Consider the following 19,876-nt stretch of genomic DNA (forward strand, 5'->3'; position numbering starts at 1 on the left):
CAAGCAAACTTACCATTATTTTTCTCCTTATTTTCATGGGATTTATCTTTATTTTCTTTATCCGCATCCTTATCTTCATCTTCAAATGTGTCTGTCTTCTCTTCTAAAAATATAAATTGGGGGGATCATTCTAGACTTTGTAATTAAAATAATAAAAACTTCCGAAAATTTAAGACTTTTTGCTTTTACACTTCAAAATATACCTTTTTTTACTACTGATGAATCAACTTCCATAACTTCATCTTTATCATCACTTTTTTCTTCATTCTTCTTTTCATCGACTATTTCTTTCTTTTCTTCTTTCATAACCACTTCAGCGTTCTCTTTTGGCTCCTGCAGTGGGAAAAAAAATGTAATTTTTTTTTTTTTTTTTTTTTTTAAATTTAACCAATATATTCCCTCCCTCAAAAAAAAAAAAAAAAAAAAAAAAAAAAAAAACTTTGTTAAAAAAAACCCTAATGCATGAAATTAAACAGAAATAAAAGTCTATGGTAATATTTGAAGAGGTTATTAAAAAATTAATTTCACTAATGAAATAAAAAAATTGGACAGTGGTGGAATAAATGATGTTACTGTCACTATAAATAAAAATTCATTATTATGTATAAATACAGTTGCCAGAAATTTTAGTAATGTGTTTCTTAATCACTACTTCAAAGACTAAGTACACAGTTTTTATATTTAAGATTAAGTAATCAATAAGCAAAAGGGACGTTAAAATGATAATTATGAGTACAATATTAAGTCTAAAATCTAAATTTCCATGCAGGCCTCTGGATATCAGAACAGTTTTTTCCCCCCTTACAATGTCTAGTGTCTAGAAATGAAGAATAAGATACTAAAATAATAATAATAATAATAATAATAATAATAAATAAAAAAAAACTTAGAGCAGTTGTTTACCCAACCAAAGAACCAAGATTATTGTGTCACTTTCAAACAGCTACTGGCCTGGCTAGGAAATCACATTTTGGCTAATGACACTGACATTTACCCATAACCACACTTTCGTCTCTGAGTGGCTATGTATATGTGGGGAAGGGTAGCATTTTTCTATCTGACATAAACAATTATTAATAAACATTGTCTGGAATGGGATGCTACTCTATACTGGTTTTCTTTTGTTGGTATGGCAGTAGGAAGAGAGAAAGAATTAGATTTCAAGGAAGTTCAGATGACATAGCAAACTTTGTTCTTCTTTAATTTAATATCTAGATATTTTTTGGCTATTATTATTCCAGCTATTTTATCAAATTTAAGATCAATCAGCAAACAGTGGAATTGTTATAGAAAATGGATAACGGCATATCCATCTCAAAATTAAGAGAAGGGTATGGGCACTGAAAACACAACAGTACATACCAGACGTGGTCAAACTTTATGTCAGTAAAAGCCGCATGTTAGAATTCAGGAAAGTGCAAAAGCTGCAGGTAGATTCTCCAAAGCCACAAGTCCATATTTTACATCATTCAGATCATTCTTCTCCTACCTCAAAATTATCCCATAATTTCCCTGCATACTTCCCGGCAAGTATGACATATAACTACTGTCCTCAAATGTTATGAATTCCTGAATTTTTTTTTTAAGGTAATGTTGTCTTCTAAGCTGCGAATGTCATCAGATTTATTACAAATTCCCAAAATTTTAAACTGATATAAATTTCTCATCAAATTGGATGTCGCACCAACTAATAAATTATTTTTGACTTGTATCAAATTATGTATGATAGTAAATGTTTTTGATGCATTGCATGCATTTTCTGTTCCACTCATAGACCACCTTAATTTAGGTTCTAATGCTACTAATGATTCAGAAATACAGTAGACCCTTCGTGTAAAGCAACCATCTATCCATCTATTCATAAAGCATCCATAAGAAAATCTAACCTTTCAGAAATATAAAGATTTTTACAAAATTGTTTGATAAAATCAGTACAATATTTTCATTTTTTTAAACATTTTTGAATAACATTATTAAGTTTCTTAACTAACATAAAATGAAACAAAATAATTACTTTTGGATAATATTGATCAGTTTAAGTTTACTATACTTCATTTATATCTATAATTTGTATATGTTTGTATATATTATATCATATTTTATTACACTATTGTAATTTTATTTAAATATGAGGCAAACCACTCACCTGCAGACGCAACATGCAGCATGCAAGCTGCTGTGCTATGGCCACCCCTCGTACATAACATTAGGGGGAAAGAAATTTTTAGTGGATTCTGGCACTTTAGTCACAATGGATCACAGACAAATCATTTGTTATGTTAAAAGTGATGATCATGAATGACTTTTTAAAAGGGATGTTTCATTACTTGATAAAAAAATATTTCATATTTTTAATTTTATAATTTTTGTATCATCTTATTAGATTTAAACAGATGATTTAAAATCTGAAAAATTCTGAAATTTAAAATTGAAATTCCAACAATTCAGTTAGGTTATTTGAATATGGCAAAATCATTAAAGACTACCTGCTTAACCCTCTCGGCGTTATGGATGGAAAATTCTCTATAGTAGTTTTTGCAATCATTACACATGAAAAGTTCTGCCAGTTTTTAAAGTATCCAATTTCCGTTTGGATGTACTGAAAGAAAGGCAATCAAGGTATAAAATGAGAGAATTATTTTTTAATTATAATCAACAAAATACCATTTTTATTCATGAGATTTTGAGGAAATTGAAATTTCAGGGCTAAACCCATAATACTCTGAAGGTTCAGAAAACGGATGATTTCATTGAGAACTTTTTCGGGAAAAATGGGCTTATATTCACATTACGTGTGCGGAAAACCACAAAAACAATAATGTAGCCAGCTCCTTTGTCTGGGCTCGAATCCAAACCAGGTCAAATTATCAGTATTCAGCTGCCTTAAACCACCTGGTCACGAGTGGGAACTTGACAATTTTCCAAATGTATTGCGTATATATAAACAACAATGTTTTATACATACTTCAGGAACCTCTGCTTTCTCTTTGTTTTCAGTTTCTTCTTTCACTTCTTCAGCTACAGAAGAAGGGGCTGGTGTTGAAGCAGGGGTTGGAGCTGGTGTTGATTCCTTGCTATCACTTGGAGTGGTGCCACTAACAGGAACTGTAGCAGCCTGTGGAATGTCAGGCATTTTGTTTGGAAGTTCCCCAGGTGGTATGCTATAAAGACCATTGATGTGCTCAAATTCTTGAACCTGAGGAAAGGAAAAAATACATTATTAATCTTATAAAGGTAAAAACTACAAATCATCAAAATTGAGTTAACACTTAAGTTTCCTGAGATACATGTCACTGCTTACTAACAGTAGTCAACAGTGGTCAAAAATTAATGTCAGAATACTGACTCAAAAGCAGATTAATGATCTGATGAAAAATTAGTACAAGTTTTACTTTTAATCTAGTACTTTTTAAGTTCTGGAACTTTCATATTTCAGAGCAAGTTTTGAATCTGCCAAAACAGTGACTGTTAACAGCATTTGATAGTGAAGAATACTTAGAAATTTAAACAATAGTGCAGTAATAAGAAATTATATGTATCATTACCTACATTTAAACAAACTGAGTTTAAGAATATGCAGATAAGGGAATATTTCTCCAGATATTTTAACCAATCTATTGGATTCTCAAAGAGAAGAATTTTAAGTTTTTTAACTGAATATGAAAATTAGAAAAATCTAGAAGTAGAAAATCTATTTAGAATAATAAAACTTTCTAACTTAGTATGTTAACTTATACTGAACAGCCAAAACATTATAACCCCCTAGTCAGTAACGTGCTGCACGACTAATAATGAAGTTGTCTTGTCTATAACCTTTTCCTGAACAGAATATTTTCAATACACTTTTTCTTCAATAACATCTAGAGTTTCTTAGCATCCAAATACTGGCTAATACCATACCATTAGATGTTTTGAAATACTTTTTTAACTAAAAATGTTATGCTGATCAAAATAAACTAGAATTTGAACAAACTGTGTCTTGGCTGTAAGATGGGTGAGACAGGTACTCTTAATGCAAATTGTAGTACTTTAGGTTGTGTGTTTCATGACACATAAAGAATTCTTTTTCTCCTACCCACTGCTGGAAAAATCATACTCTTTGCTTCCCCCCTCAAAGTACATTATTAAGTTTTTCAACCTTGTTTATAAACCGAAGTTCTTGTGATTTCATCCTATTTCTCACACAGATTTTCTTTAAAATTGCATCCAATATATAGTGGTCTTCTGGATACTGGCATGCCCTATAAGGTGATATCATAGCTTCATAATGCATACTTGCCAACCTATGACACTCAAAAATCAGGAGATTTTTCACAATGTTAAAAAGACTTTTTAAATGATAAAAATATAGTTTTTAATAATGAATTAACTTTAAATAGTTACTAAGTCTTAAATGCAAGCAAAACAAAAATACCTTAAACATAAAAAACATTTTTATTACTTTCATCGTTAAAAAAAAAAAAAAAAAAAAAAAAAGGCACTTTAATCAGTTTTCATACAAATGTTATGGACAGTGACAGATTTTGCTCTCGTTAAGAAAGAACTTCATAATTTTGTTCATAGCAATTGCCACGTAGGCCTGCTTTCGCTAATAAAAGTTTTTCTAATGTGTCATCACTAATATTAGATCTAAATTTAGTCCTTGTTTTCGCAACAATACTGAAAATCCTCTCACACTCTGCATTACTATGGGGATCTGTCAAGATGGTCAAGATGGACAAGATGAACGAAATAGCGAAAGAACATCCAAAGAACGGCCAATGGCCTTGAGCTTGCTTTGTGCTCATTGGCTAATATATGTCAGATTACATGCAGTGGAGCTCGTGCCCATTGGACAACTGGCGAACGAAGTTTCTGGATACGTATGCTGTCGATCACAAAGCAGAAATTCTCATCTGATTCGCAAGGTTTCATTTTAGATATAATCTAGAGAAAATTCAGTTGCTTTCAGACGTCCAAAATCACTTTTTTTTTTTTTTTTTTTTTTTTTTTTGTTCATATAACGAAGTATTAAGCCAAGTTCCATAAAAATCGTGAGAAATATTAAGAATAAGAAAAAGTCGGGAGAAATATATTGTAAATCGGGTTGGCGGGAGAGCGGTCGAAAATCGGGAGTCTCCCGCCTAAATCGGGAGAGTTGGCAACTCTGATAATGTTCTAGCCAACTTCTTTCATGCCTTCACATTTGTTGCTTTGGATGAGTTTCAATAATGCCACTACAATCTGCCAGTTCTCCTCAACAAAATTCATACAGTATCTATATCTTACACACTCTTTACTTGGTATACTGTACCACTATCAAAGACCACTGATCTAAACTATGAATTTAATAATCTCTAATTACAATATGCTTAAAACCATTAACTTTTCCCCCTAGCAACTCCTCAGTAGAAAACGTTGTTAGGGGAGGGGGGAAAAATACTTCTGGCTGACTTTTAGTTATTATGACTTTTTAGTTTTTTGAATGCAAATTAATGTATTACATTTATTATTCAACAGTCTGTAATTGCTATACAAGTATTTTATGAAATAAATACTACGCGAGACCATGCACTTATTAAAGAAAACTTTATTATTAAATAAATATATATCTATCCATATATACATATATATGCTTGTAAAATAATCTAGAGATGATTTTATTCAAAGCAAATACTAACTTTTTTCCTTATCAAGGACATAACTCCAATCCTTGTTAACACATGTTGTCGAGAAAGTCCTTCTCTGGGCACGCCATCGGCAAATGTCTCCGAATTATCAGCACCAGGTTCACAAAGGTGGCGCATAAATAGAGAAACGTAGGCCTTGAAATTTTTTTCAGACTTGCCTCTCAGATCACGCACCAACCTTAAAAAAGTAATCATAATTATTGCAGAATAATGTTATAAAGTATTATTATATTATTACTCTGATTTTTGTTAACTATTTTTAAGTGTTATACTAAATCGGTATCAATATAAAATCAAAATACATTTTAATTCTACTTTTTAAGAATAAAAATCCTCAAAATGTAATAAATTCATGAAATCTAAAAAATTTATGCAACATCTTGATCACTGAGAATTCAATTAAATATTCAGGATACACCAATTATGATAGGAAAATCACTTTTATTCAGAATTTTATTATAAAATTTAACCAAACAAAATAATCTTTAAAAAAAAATAAATAATTCTGTAACACATAAATAAAGTAAAAAGGTGCTAACTAAAACTATGCATAAAAGATTATTTAAAAACTAATTTAATTTTAAGCTTGAAGTAAAAAATATTTGCATGTTTAAATTCTCATTAGAACTTACCATTGTGAATTAAATGCATCTTGAGGTGGCATGCCATAGCGCATGATTGCATTCAAGAAAGCTTTTCTCTGTCTGGCATTGAATCCAAGCACCTGAGAAGAAAAGATCCAAAGCTTTACAACATGTCAAATAAAACACATATTATAAACTTGCGAGTACGTATATCCAGTAAATTCAATAACACCATCTTATTTAACGTGTAAACTATTTTGAAGTTCATGTACTCAGTTAACTCAGTTCCTGTTATAATGTACATTATTAACTAGTTTGAAGGACTAAATAATTTTTCCTAATGACTGTCTCTCACACAGAATGTCTCAAAAATTAAATTTATTTTGAAAAATAACGAATATTAGAAAGAGAGGACCAGTCATACACATGAAGCACATGTTTACTCTAAACTTATTGCTATTAAGAATCCTGCAATTTATGCATTAGTTTCCACATTATGACTGCCGTGTCTCAACAGGCATCAAAGCAATAAACTGCTTCCATAAATATAATTTCCTTCATTTGAAATACTTTTCTTCCCTTCTTGAATTGCATTACTTACATGATTAAGAAGCTAAATATTTTACCTTAATAAATCCCCATATATATATCTTAATCTCAGAAAAAAAAAATCAAATAGTTCTGTTACACCAAGAATGTGCTGCCCATGGTTATATCACCAGTCCAGTTTCTAATTTGTTTTTATCACTAATTTAACAGCTAAAAAAGAATCTATTAGGATAATCAGACATAGCTATTACAACAGATGATACTTTTCTATTTATATTTTTTGAAATCCAACTGTTAATTAAAAAATGTCAATATTAATCATCAATTTTTCATTATATAATATACAGAACAGCTTTATGTAAAAACTCTACAATACATAAATAAATGTGGTAGGTGATTAATGTTTCACATGATAATTTGACATCCAGATTATTATTTAATGTTCATAATAAAATTTTACATTCAGATGCAGAAATTAGATATATACACAAAATGATCCAGGAAAGTATGTTATGGGTTACATCGGTTTCTAATGTATATCTAAAACCTATTTAAAATTAATGCATAAGATTTATTACTGTCTCTTTTAAACTTTATTGGGCAAATGATATAACATATAATTAACAACATTTTACACATGAAAAAATATCTGCATTTTAAAATGCTTTCTTAAAAAAAAAATTCTCTAAGGAAAAAATTATTATTTTGAATCTAATGGTAAAAATAAATTGTTCAGCTTAAATTTTTTCTTTTCCTTTAATTACAATGATATGTTTTTCCTTAATATAGTTCAGCACAAATATATATAGTTCAGCACTATAATTCCTTAATATAGTAGTTCAGCACAAAATATAACATCTACACTTGTAACTGAAATAATAATTTATTACCTCTTATAAAAATCTGCATCAAGATAATTGAATTAATCTATTTATATATCTCAAATCACACATGTTATATTAAACAAATTTTTACTCATTGATATATTGCTTTATAACACTGAGATTTCTTTAACAAAAGTTAAAAGATCATTGCATTCAATTCATTTAATTTTTTTCAATGAAACAAACATATTTCTGTATATTCAATGTGTTAAACTATATGTAATCTTTCCATTAATGTTATTTTAGATGAATTTCTTAATTCTAAATTTTAAGAGAAAATTTCTTATCATACAAAAAGCTAAGTACCCCACAGCAGGATTGCATAAAATAACTTTACATTAAACATAGGCATTAGGAAAGACACATTTTGCGTTATGTATAAAATTATTTTTGAAAGAACATACTTCAATGTTTCCACCAACTCGTGCCAATAGAGGTGGCAATGGCTTATCTCTCTCATTTTGACCTAGTCTACCCTTGCGACCCCTAAATCCTTTCTCTAAAATAAACAAATATAAACAGTGTTGTTAAAAACATAAAAACTAAGTAAATTACTGTTTGACATTTTATGCACTAATTCTATGATTTTTTAGTTTAAAAAATTACACTGCGAACATTTCCCCATCTCCACCAAAACATTTCTAAACATACATAATTTTAATTTAAACTCACATAATTCTTTACATGAATAATTAAAATTTTTAATTTAGTTAATAACAGTCATCATTAAATCAACATTAAAAAAAAGATTCAGTCTCTTTGCTACTTCATGAAATCACAAAAATATCACTTTGTATTAACTAAACCCTTAATAATTTTAGAAGTTTAACTATTGAATCTAACTATATTATCTTAATGTTTTGCAATATGACAACTTCAAATCACTAGACTTGCACGGCATTACAATAAAAATAAATGGAAACAAAAGAAGTTTTAAGCAAGAGTCACTCAAAATTTATGTTCAATATTTTAAAAAAAAGTTTAAAATTTACATATGATAGTCATTGTTATCTCACTTTACAAAACAACCCATCTGAAAAGTTTATAATAAGTTAAAATTGTTATTACCAAAAATGATTAGTCTTTATAATAAAGGAATATAAACATAACATTTGAAAATAAGTTATAATTGTATCCATCAATTAGCAGCATTATGCAACAATTCTGCCAGGCGATAGCTCTAAATAACTCTCAATGTCCACCTCCTTATGAAAATAAGTCTATAGTAATAGCAATAAGATGTACATCATAGCAGCACAGAAAACTAACATTTTACCATCCAAAATTAAAATACAAGAAATATTTCAGTTTATGTGGGCAAACGTAAACTGAACAAGCAAACAAAAGTGTATACAGATTCTTCTTGAAATTTTAGAGTAATGGAGCAAAAGAAATATTGTCCAGCCACAATCAAATTATTCATCTGTCTTACAAAGAGCACAGACTTGGCTGATGCTGACTGGAAAAAAAAAAAAAAAAAAAAAAGATGATCAACATTGATAAAGCATCATAGTGTGTTGTTGGTTGATGAAATTGACAGTCTACGAAACTGCAAAGGTGTTAGGTAATTGGGCAAAAAATGATTTGCCAGCAATACGAGGGAGCTAAAACAAGCGTTATGACCAAAGAAGAGATTTCTTCATTGGGGATAACAAGCATTACAGTTTAACTTTCAGATAAGCATCTATAAAGACTGGGGGATTATGTTGAAAAAATGATATATTGCATTTGTATGATACAATATTTCACAGCAACATTTAGTTAAATTTTTTTGACCTACAATAGCTACAGACTTTTTTCTCCAATGCTTCTCATATATCATAGCATTCCTTTATTACATGCACTAGTAATACCTCACATGAATAAAAAATTTCTTTCTCTATTCATACCTTCATTTTTCTCTTCAAAGTCATCGTCATCTTCATTGTCATCTGAAAGCAAATGCAGATACTCCAGTTTTAATACACAATCATAATTTACAAATTCTAAAAAAATTCTTTAAACATATACAATCATAATTTACAAATTATAAAAAAACTTCTTTAAACATATAACGACACAGAATAAAAATTGATTAATTTTTCTCACCGGATGGAACCGAGAAGTCAGAATTGTAGTCAGACAGATTATCTTGCCAGGTTGAATCATCTTGTGGACCCATAGCATCATTGTAATTTACTTGTTTGCGAACTCTTTTCCCTTTGCCCAATGTTCGAGCCATGTCTTCTTGCTGTTGTTCATAATGGTGCCGTAGCAATTTCTCCCAGTAAGCTGGGTCAGCAGACTCAACTTCTTGCTTCAAAATTTCTGTTTCAGGCTCCTATAAAGCGAAACAAATAATATATACACTATATAACTTTATTCAGTACATAATCAAAAAGCATCATATATCACAAATAGATCAGAAGACAACAGATTTTTCTTACAACATTTTTGTACACATAAAAATTAATAAATTACTTGAATAACAGTTTTTAACAGATATGTGGTAAATCTAATTTCTGAATTTAAAAAAAAAAAAGACATCCTAAGAGAAACTATTTTACAAGAAAATATAAGCAGTCCCATTATAGAAACACATATAAATAAAACTAACTTCTTCAGCTTCTTTAGTCACATATGCTGCGACTTTGAATGAGCTAAGATAATCATTTGCCCAAAGTTCTTTCTGTTCAATGCCTTCTTGCGTCCGATCAAGGAGTTCGTCAATAGCTTTGGTATCATAATGGATAGTGTCCTCTGAAAATAAATGTAAAAAGTTACTTTTACGCATAAAAATTATTTTTAAACTGCTGCAAGACTAGGAGAAATGGGACAAAATTAAGAGTACCTTTGCCTTCATCATCTTTAAACAGTTCTTCTGTTCCAAATCGCAAAATATCATCAAGCTCTTGTTTAGACATTGTATTGGAACGACTACCTAAGCCAGGTCTTACAACCAAATGTGTAAGCATCATTTTTTTCTTCGCAACCTGAAATTATCATTTAACATGATATGCTTTTCCCTATATTTAAGAATATATTTTCAATAAAATAACTAATTCCAGTTATCATTTTAAAAGTCACAACATTGCAATACTATAATATAATTCATCATTAAACAGATGACATTATATTTTTTATTTAGCAAATACAACTTGAACATTATATATGCTAATAAGCTGCATAAAAGCTTTGACTACCCATGAATGTTTATTTTGTATTAAACAGTAAGTTGTTCATTAGAAACACCACTCACCATTTGCTCCAATAATTGCCTGCTAACATTCAAGGAACAAATTAAATCTACACTCCCTACTAACTTTTTCGGGAGATGCTGTCAAATATTTTTTAATTCTATGAATAATAATTTAAAAAGCAATTTCTAAATTTTCTTATATTTGCTCTTTTTTTCCAATACAGTATTAACATATTTTAATTCTTTTCGTTTAAAAACTTCAATTCCCTACTATCTAAAATATTTTCCAACATGTCACATTTAAGCATTCAATAAGCAACACATTTTTGGACAGAGGAGAGGAGGAAAATCTGGGAAAAAGTGATATAAAATTAAAATGACAACTTTATTATGAATATTTATAAATGAAAATACCACTAAACATTAAATAGTATATATTAATTTTATCTATTGTTATTAACTTTTACATTACAAGATTTTAAAATGAGAGGGCAAAAGAATTTATAGTATTTATTAATGGTAAATAAAAATTGATTTGTGCTAAGAGGTTTTTATATAACAATGAAATCTGCCTTTAAAAAAAATCACAGTAAACTTTCATGCTTTTGCATATAGCAATTTAAATGAACAATATTTAAACTAAAACATTTCATTCAGAGAAAAATTAATGAATATACCTGTGTTATTCTTTCTTCTACTGATGCTCTTGTTACAAATCTATATATCATAACTTTGTTAGATTGCCCTATCCTATGAGCTCGGCTAAAAGCCTACATAAAATAAAATTCCAACATATAATAAAAATGTTATTGAGATATTATATATAAAAGTTAAATCAATAAACTTTGTACATTACTTACTTGTATGTCATTATGAGGATTCCAATCAGAGTCATAAATTACTACTGTATCTGCTGTAGCTAAATTAATGCCTAAACCTCCAGCTCGTGTAGACAACAAGAAAGCAAACTGAGGAGCACCAGGAGCTGGGGGGAAAAATTTCTAATGTTTATTGTTTCTTTCATATTCATTCAAAATAAATATAATTTCAGCACATTATTTATACAAAGAATGAATTAAATTCTCATTCAATCCTCCACCCCAAAACTTTCAGCAAGGTTTTTTTTAAATGTTACAGAATTTTGCTACTGAAATTATATACTCAAGCATATTTACTAGAAATGTTTTGTCATAACACATTTTAATAATGTTTTACAACCATAATTGCTGCAAAAAGACAAAAACTCAAAACTTTCTATGTCAAGATTAACTTAAAAAAAAAAAAAAAGGGGGGGCTAGCTTTGTTATGGTGCATGGAACCTGCATTTGGACTTTTTACATAACAGCTGCCAATGCTATTTTCTCTCTGATACAAGGTAAGGCGTAACAAACAAGACTGATCAATGCTTCCTCTGTTGTCTTAAGAATGACAGAATTCATTGTATTACATACATCTAAATGTACTTGAAGAGATAAAAACAAAATATTTCAGGAAAACGATAAGACCAGCAAGTGAATTCTCCAGACAAAAAGCTGACACCAGCAACTTCTGCATGCAAAGATATGAAAATGCACAGCTGATTTCAAACTACAAGCCTTTTGGATTCTTTAAGAAATTCATGGAAGAATGGCAAATGGTTTCATTCAGAGGAATTAGGAGCCCTCCATACAATAAAACAGAGCTGTAATGCTTAAAACAAGAGCACAGAGGAATGCATTTATTAAGTTGTTTTAATACTGGTAAAAACAAATTTTAATATTCTTTCCAGTTCATGAATTACATGACTGAACTTCAGTTTTAATCATACAAAGACATACATACAACAAAAACAGAAGATCTGAATTTAAAATAATTACAATAATTAGTTACTTTGATTTAATATGTAATATTAATTTAAAATATTTAATTCCACAATGCACTGCTATTGATACTTCACAAAGATTTAAAAATTTATTACATACCATTAAAACGATCTATTGCTTCTTGTCGTTGGCTTCCTGTAATGCCACCATCAATTCTTTCATACTTATAATGCTCTGCTTCAAGAAAATCCTCCAAAATATCTAACATTTTTGTCATCTGTAAGGAGAGAAAAAAAATTCTTTTAGATTTTTAATATAAAACCTTATCTTATTCCCAGAAGAATGGAATGGAAAACATTATACTAAAATATCTACAATCATCTCGATAAAATAATAAATATATATTCTTTTATTGGTATTTTGCTGCTAAAACATCTGAAATTTAAAACTTAACCATGTTATCTATAAATAATTTTGTATATATTAATGCAGCCTTACTCTCGCATATTAACAATATAATTTATGGTATAATTATGATACATTATTTTAGTGTACGTAGTAAGATAACTGTTGCATGTGAATGTATTAAATTCATATAGCATTAATATTCATAATTTAAATAAGTAAAAATACCAAGATGGTAATCCTAGCAAAAATGATACATGAAAATGTCATACCACAGGACATTTATTTAAAAATTTTATAAACCAAATTTATAACTCTTATCATAGGAGATTTAAGAATATACAAACTTTTACATATTAAAAAAATGCAACATACTTGAGAAAATATAAGCACCCTATGACCTTCCTCATTGAGTTTTCTGAGCATTTTTTGGAGAAGTAAAAGTTTTCCACAGGCTTTAATCAGGCTTGTACCTTCATAAGCACCATTAGGTAATTTAGGAGCTTCCTATAAAATAAAACAACAATAATTACATATAAAACAAAATTATGCTAACATAATCTGGAAATCTGTTGATTCTTCCTGTTGAAAATGTTCAGCTGTTTTTTTTTTTTTTTTTTTTTTTTTTTAGAGTAGATATTTTTCATTATCTACCCTTTCAGAAAACAGCTTTTTCAAGATGTTAAAAAAAATTACTAAAAATCTTAAAATTTGTGCTGTAATTTTCTGAATTCTTTCCTACATTTTTTGTATGACTAGCATTTAATTTTTTCAACTACTCTCCATAATATATATGTATATATAATCTCAGCATATAAAAGGGGCTAACTTTACATCTGATTAAAAAAAAGCACTAAAACAAATTAATGCATACATTTTTACGCATTTCACTTACAATACTGTTAAAAATATCTTAATGAATAAAAAATAAAAGTGGTTCTGTTTACTATGACTTATAAATATTAATAAATTAACCATACATAAGTGAAATACACTTTTGCTAGATGATGGGAGAAGATTCACATCATAATATTAAACATGCAGCAGTTAAAAACTAATAACTATAATTTAAAGCACTTTCCTGCTCAAGAATACAAACCACAGCAACTATTTTTCACTCTTACGGGAATTACTAGCATTATTTTATATGGAAATAATTACCTTGAAAATTCCCTTGACAATTTTCAGATATAATACAGATATAATAAATTAAAAGCAGATTATACAATTACACAGAATTTGTTGCATTATGAATACTGAAAATGAAGATTTCACTGGCATGATTTTATTACATTTCTCACCATCCAAATGTAAGATGCAGATGGATTGCAGGCAATGTGTAGATAAAATTAATTTAGTACTCATACACTGTTAAACATACTTGTCATATGCATGGTGCACTTAGCATTAACTTGACAGTAAATATCTGAATCTTGGTGTGAAGAACTATAATTGTACAAGCAAGAATAGTAAATAAACTGTTACTGATATAAATCATTTTCTGCGAACCAATTCGCTTCTTTTAATCTTAATCATTTAACTGCACTAGACAGTTTTTTAAGAATACATCAGAAGTTCTCTGTTTAGACAGTATAAGGTTGACTTGAATACACAATGAAAAGACAAAACAAGTACCCAGAAAACATCTACACTATAAAAAAACAACTGTGTAATAAAATGTAGCTGAAAATAAAAATCATAATAATTACTAAGAGTGAACTGGATTAACTATATTCTTATTTATGTTTATGCGGAGTTCGCCGAATTCAACAATCACAGTCTCAAGATAAGGTTTCCAATCCTTGAAGTTTTGACATATTTTACTTTTTATCACTCAAATAAAGCTATAGTATTAAAGGTGTGGTGTGGAATTACACCCGTAACATCAATATTACACTTTAAAGAGTTACCGTAATTTCTGGAAGAGAGGCCACATCAGCGTAAACGCCGCACTCGAGGAAAAAATTTAAATTACACAGAAACGCCGCAATAGATTAAATTGTGCGTGACATCGTCATGAGCCGTATAGATGCCAAAATCTCAACCTAAGTCCTGATATATGACATATCAGTTAAGAAAAATGCATGAAATGAAACCATAACTCAAAAATAAAGCTAAGAAATGTTGAAAATATATTAATAAATAAAAATATATACTTATATTTACCTACTAAAGAAGTCCATATTTGTAATACTCAGACTATATTATAAAAAATGTTGCAACAACGAAATATTAAATTTGGATGATAAAAGGAAATTTTAAATTTTACTTACTTACAAAAGGAATTACAGCAAACTATACATCATATGAAGAAATCAAAATCTGATTCTTCACTATCTGAATTAAAAAGATTTAGTAAATCCTGATCTTCCATGTCTTCCAGATCGTCACGTTCATACTTTTGGTTTGCAGTCTCTTTATCTAAGGATATAATTTCAGCTTCTTTGAACCCTGCTATTATTGACAATGTTTCTATCGATTTTCACACACTTCCTACCCACTTTGCAACTTCTTCATAAGATGCACTATGCATTTTACCGCTTTTGGTATAAGTATGCAATCCTTCACTCATCCAACACTCCCACCACTTTCGGACTTCAGTTTTGAAGGATTTATTACCTGAAAAATCTAATGGTTGTAAGATTTTTGTCAAACCACCAGGAATTATTGCTACGGTCGTACACAATTTTTGACATCTGGTTTTCCCCGACTCAAGTAAATGAGCACGCATGGAATCCATTATCAATAACCCTTTTGGTTGGAAAAAAGGTCCCTTACAACATTGCCAAACTTTTTGTAGCCACTCATGCATAATTGTTTCGCACATCCAGCCATTCTCGTTTGCACAAAAAATTATGTCCGGAATAGTCTTTCGTTTAAAAATGATCATCAGCTTGTCACCGTTTGTGGCACAAGCTAACACACATGTAAATGACGTTCTTTCATGCCCCATCGTAAGCACAGATACAGTTTTTGCACCAGGAGAGTCGAAAGCTAGCGGCGTTTCATCCATATTTATTATTTGTGACCGAAGAAGTTTTTTTTTTGTCAATAATATTTGTTACATATTTTAGAAAAGATGCCTTTTTATCCTGCCAGTCCATTGGTAATTGTTGCCCGATTGTTGTTCTAGTACGCACAGAAATATTTTTTCTTTTCATAAATCTGCTACACCAGCACGGCCCTCCTTTGAAATCATTTATGTTCATTTGTTTTACTATAAATTTTGCTTGTAAGTGAATTTTTACAGTCGAAATTGCCATTCCCTTTCCTTGTTGCTCCTTTATCCAGTTTGCAAGGTCGTCCTCTAGATTCGGCCACCTTACAATACCACTTCTTTTGGCTCGTTTCTGTTGTGGCATATTTTTAAGAAGTTCTTTTTCAGTTCTCCAACGTCGAATACATCTCTCGTCCACTTCAAACTCTCGAGCTGCTGCCCTATTTCCAATTTGTTCAGCACGTGAAATTACATTAAGCTTAAAACCAGCAGTATAGCTTCTGTGCCATTTAGGTGACATTTTCAAAATTTTTCTGCTCCCTTCTTACTTAAAAACTATCCAACAAGTACTTGTACTCAAAGTGATGGGATCTGTATCTGGCAGAATGCCAAGAAAAATCGATTCATGCTGAAGGATAATTCGTTATTGCGAGGCAGGTGGAATTCTGCCCACCTTTGAGGAAATTGCAGAAAAGGCAGGGGCGGGGAGAGGATGAACCCTGGAAGATTCATCGAATGGCAGAGGAGAGTAACTATTCAAACTGATGAGAATGCTGATTTGAAAAGGGAAAGAATGTTATTGTTCTGAGATCCTGTTTAGGGTGAATAAGGCATGTAGGTCTGTTCAAGGGAAAGAATGTAAACAAAATAACATTCGCAAAAAGCAACTGTGTGGTCTTTTGTGTGGGAACAGCACCAGTCTATGTACAATGACATAGCCAACCAAACTATGTACAATGACCATCATAGGAAATATTTTATTTTTAGTGCACTTAAATAACCACATGGGTAGAAACGCTGTACCTACTGAAAATTTAAGTTTTAAACACGTAAACGCCGAGGCATTCCTTCCGGAAATTATGGTACGTATAATTTCAACATACAGGAGTTGTTTCACTTAAATTTTTTTCACAACAGATCACAATCTAGAAAAATAAGGTTAATTTATGTTTCAGTTATTTGATAAAGTCCAGAGACTCATAATTTTGAAAATTAAAAAACTGCTAACAAAAGTCAGCTACAATTATATATGATTGAAAAGATAGACATTTATTAACAAATTATCACTAACTTAAATACCAGAATGCCATGTTTAGTAATTTCCTACCTATGCAAATCATTGTATGTATTACTGCAATCTGCACTTTTCTCATCAACATTAAAAAAAGAAGGACTTTGATATACTTTACCTTTATGTTTATGTTGTGTCTATCTAGCCCACAACAAAAACATAAAGGTAAAGTATATCATTGTTGTTATTTTCATTATAATGACTTCTGAAGCTGAAATAATTGTTTTCCATGAGAGCTGATGCTTCTAAAGCATACTTTTTTTTTTTATGAAGCACCTTTCAACTTTCAGTACATAATTACAATAATCTTTACTGCTCATAGGATAAGTATTTACTGCCTTCTTTCCTATATGAAAACTTACTTGAGCAGCTGCTGGGAATAAGTAGGGATGATTGCAACATTTCTTCAAATCCATCATAATATTTAATAAAGATACTTGATGACCTCCACCTTTGGCATTCAATGCTTCAAAATTCCGAGTTAATATAAATTTATAGTATTTTCTGAAAATGAAAAGAATGAGATATTTTAAAATAATGATATACTTAATATTTACAATATCAGTTAAAAATTACTACTACTACTACAGCCAGATTTACTTCATTCCCCTTTCACAATCAGAATAGCAAAATTAAGTTATATACACTAATTTTGCAGAGAAGAGTAAAAGAAAACTTATACAATTAAAGAAATTAGAATGCAGAAGTGCATAACAATTTATCCTAAATCAGACGTGAAAAAGTTCTGAGAGAATTACGTGACTTTTCTTTATCAGTAACAAACAAGTTATTATTTTTTTTATTTTTCAAATTTAAAACTAGTACCCAATTTTTCACTTCCAAAAGTTTAAGTACTGAAGTCTCATTTTAATTCATATGTTTGTTAGAATCATCAATTATTTATTATCCAAAATTACAAAATTAAATTTGTCTATAATAATATCTAACAGCGTAAAATAAAGGTTTCATATAAATTTAAAACAAATTTATAAAAGATGGATAAAAATGCAATAATATATACATATGAAATTATAATCTAAGAAGATATAAATGAAAGTTTAAAGAGACAGCCCTAGAAAAGAATTATGTTTTCTCAATACAACATAATAAGGCAATGCAAAATCTACATTATAATTAAAAATTTAAATTCATTTTTCACCTCCAAAATGCACTCAATCTATATTTTGGTTTTGGAAATCTTAATTATGACTAAGAATATTTTTTTTTAAATGTCAAGAAATATTCAAGGCAATATATACAAAAATTAAGATTGATTTGTTGCTATATAAAATGGTTTAAAAAGCATTAAACAAGATAAAAAAGACATACTTCTGCATTGCTGCTAAATCAACACGAACAATAAATTCACTTTTGGCAGGAATATTCTGAAAGACAGATAAAATATTAAGTATGTTTTTATGTAGTAAAAAATACCATTTACTTTTATAGTGTAGTTAAAATCACTCTTTTTTTTTTTTAAACAATGATTTATAATTATTCAATGGTCTAAAATACACATACAACTTTTAAAACATAAACATTTATTATTTTGAATGAACATGGACTATTTTCTTACATGATACAGCTGGCAGCATTTACTTCATATATAAATAATCAAAACATGAAATTTTAGAAAAACACTTTTTTTTAAAAGATCTAAACACAAAGTATTAATTAAATTATGCAGCATTTCAAATTTATTTCTAGCAATAAATAAATAAATAACAGGAGGTGGAACAAACACTGTTCAAAGACCATAAACATTCAATGATATGTTATACAGCCAATCAAAAGCATTAACTTGACAGTAAATAACTTTGATCAAGAATCAAGCTTTAAATACTAAGCCAATATAAACAAAGAAAATCAGCAAGCATGCCAACATAATATTTACTTTCAAAACATCTGCTTTTAACCTCCGAAGCAAATGACAACCAAGCAAATCATGCAATTTTTTAACTTGTTCTTCCTTGGCCAAATCAGCAAATTCGTTAAGGAAACCCTGAAGATCACTGAAACGATGTACACAAATGTTAAAAATAAAAGACAAAATGTCTTATTATGTAAAACTTATTTAAAATACAATCATATATGCTAAATTTTTTTAAATATATTATATTCAATCATTCACTCACTTGAAACGACTAGAATTCAAAAAGTTCAATAAATGAAATAATTCTTCTAAATTATTCTGAAGAGGGGTCCCAGTAAGCAACAGTTTGTAATTTATTTTATATGTGTTTAGGACTTTGAAAAACTAAAAAAGAAGGGAGAAATTAAATCATAGCTCCAACAATACAATTTTGGGAATGAAATAAAATTTTCAAGCAGTAGATCTTTTCAAACCTTAGATTGATTATTTTTTAATCTGTGAGCTTCATCAACGACCAAAACTTGCCATTCAATGGATCCAAGCATAGTAGTATCTATGCATACTAACTCATATGATGTCAATAGGACATGGAACTTTATAGTACAGTCTTTCTGCAAATATTCAAAGTAATGATTAAAATAAC

At 29.3% G+C, this 19,876-nt stretch overlaps 1 protein-coding gene across 8 annotated transcripts in view; it reads right to left on the reverse strand.

Annotated features, from left to right (window-relative positions):
- The window catches only part of Mi-2 (chromodomain-helicase-DNA-binding protein Mi-2 homolog), a 142,939-nt gene that overhangs the window by 47,570 nt on the left and 75,493 nt on the right, over window positions 1-19,876 (reverse strand). For all 8 annotated transcript variants that reach the window (XM_035374842.2, XM_035374836.2, XM_035374841.2 and 5 more), the window contains 19 exons: window positions 19,707-19,844; window positions 19,496-19,617; window positions 19,255-19,372; window positions 18,690-18,745; window positions 17,723-17,864; window positions 13,447-13,578; window positions 12,826-12,943; window positions 11,725-11,849; window positions 11,542-11,634; window positions 10,517-10,658; window positions 10,283-10,425; window positions 9,775-10,006; window positions 9,576-9,617; window positions 8,091-8,185; window positions 6,302-6,393; window positions 5,661-5,847; window positions 2,966-3,196; window positions 204-333; window positions 14-103 (listed from right to left, as the gene is read on the reverse strand). In XM_035374842.2, the coding sequence (XP_035230733.1) occupies window positions 14-103; window positions 204-333; window positions 2,966-3,196; window positions 5,661-5,847; window positions 6,302-6,393; window positions 8,091-8,185; window positions 9,576-9,617; window positions 9,775-10,006; window positions 10,283-10,425; window positions 10,517-10,658; window positions 11,542-11,634; window positions 11,725-11,849; window positions 12,826-12,943; window positions 13,447-13,578; window positions 17,723-17,864; window positions 18,690-18,745; window positions 19,255-19,372; window positions 19,496-19,617; window positions 19,707-19,844 (2,428 nt within the window). The remainder of the gene's footprint in view (window positions 1-13; window positions 104-203; window positions 334-2,965; window positions 3,197-5,660; window positions 5,848-6,301; window positions 6,394-8,090; window positions 8,186-9,575; window positions 9,618-9,774; window positions 10,007-10,282; window positions 10,426-10,516; window positions 10,659-11,541; window positions 11,635-11,724; window positions 11,850-12,825; window positions 12,944-13,446; window positions 13,579-17,722; window positions 17,865-18,689; window positions 18,746-19,254; window positions 19,373-19,495; window positions 19,618-19,706; window positions 19,845-19,876) is intronic.

This window comes from Stegodyphus dumicola, chromosome 12 (assembly GCF_044657685.1).
Source record: "Stegodyphus dumicola isolate Sdum_Otavi_A_Nest chromosome 12, ASM4465768v1".
Lineage (NCBI taxonomy): Eukaryota > Metazoa > Arthropoda > Arachnida > Araneae > Eresidae > Stegodyphus > Stegodyphus dumicola.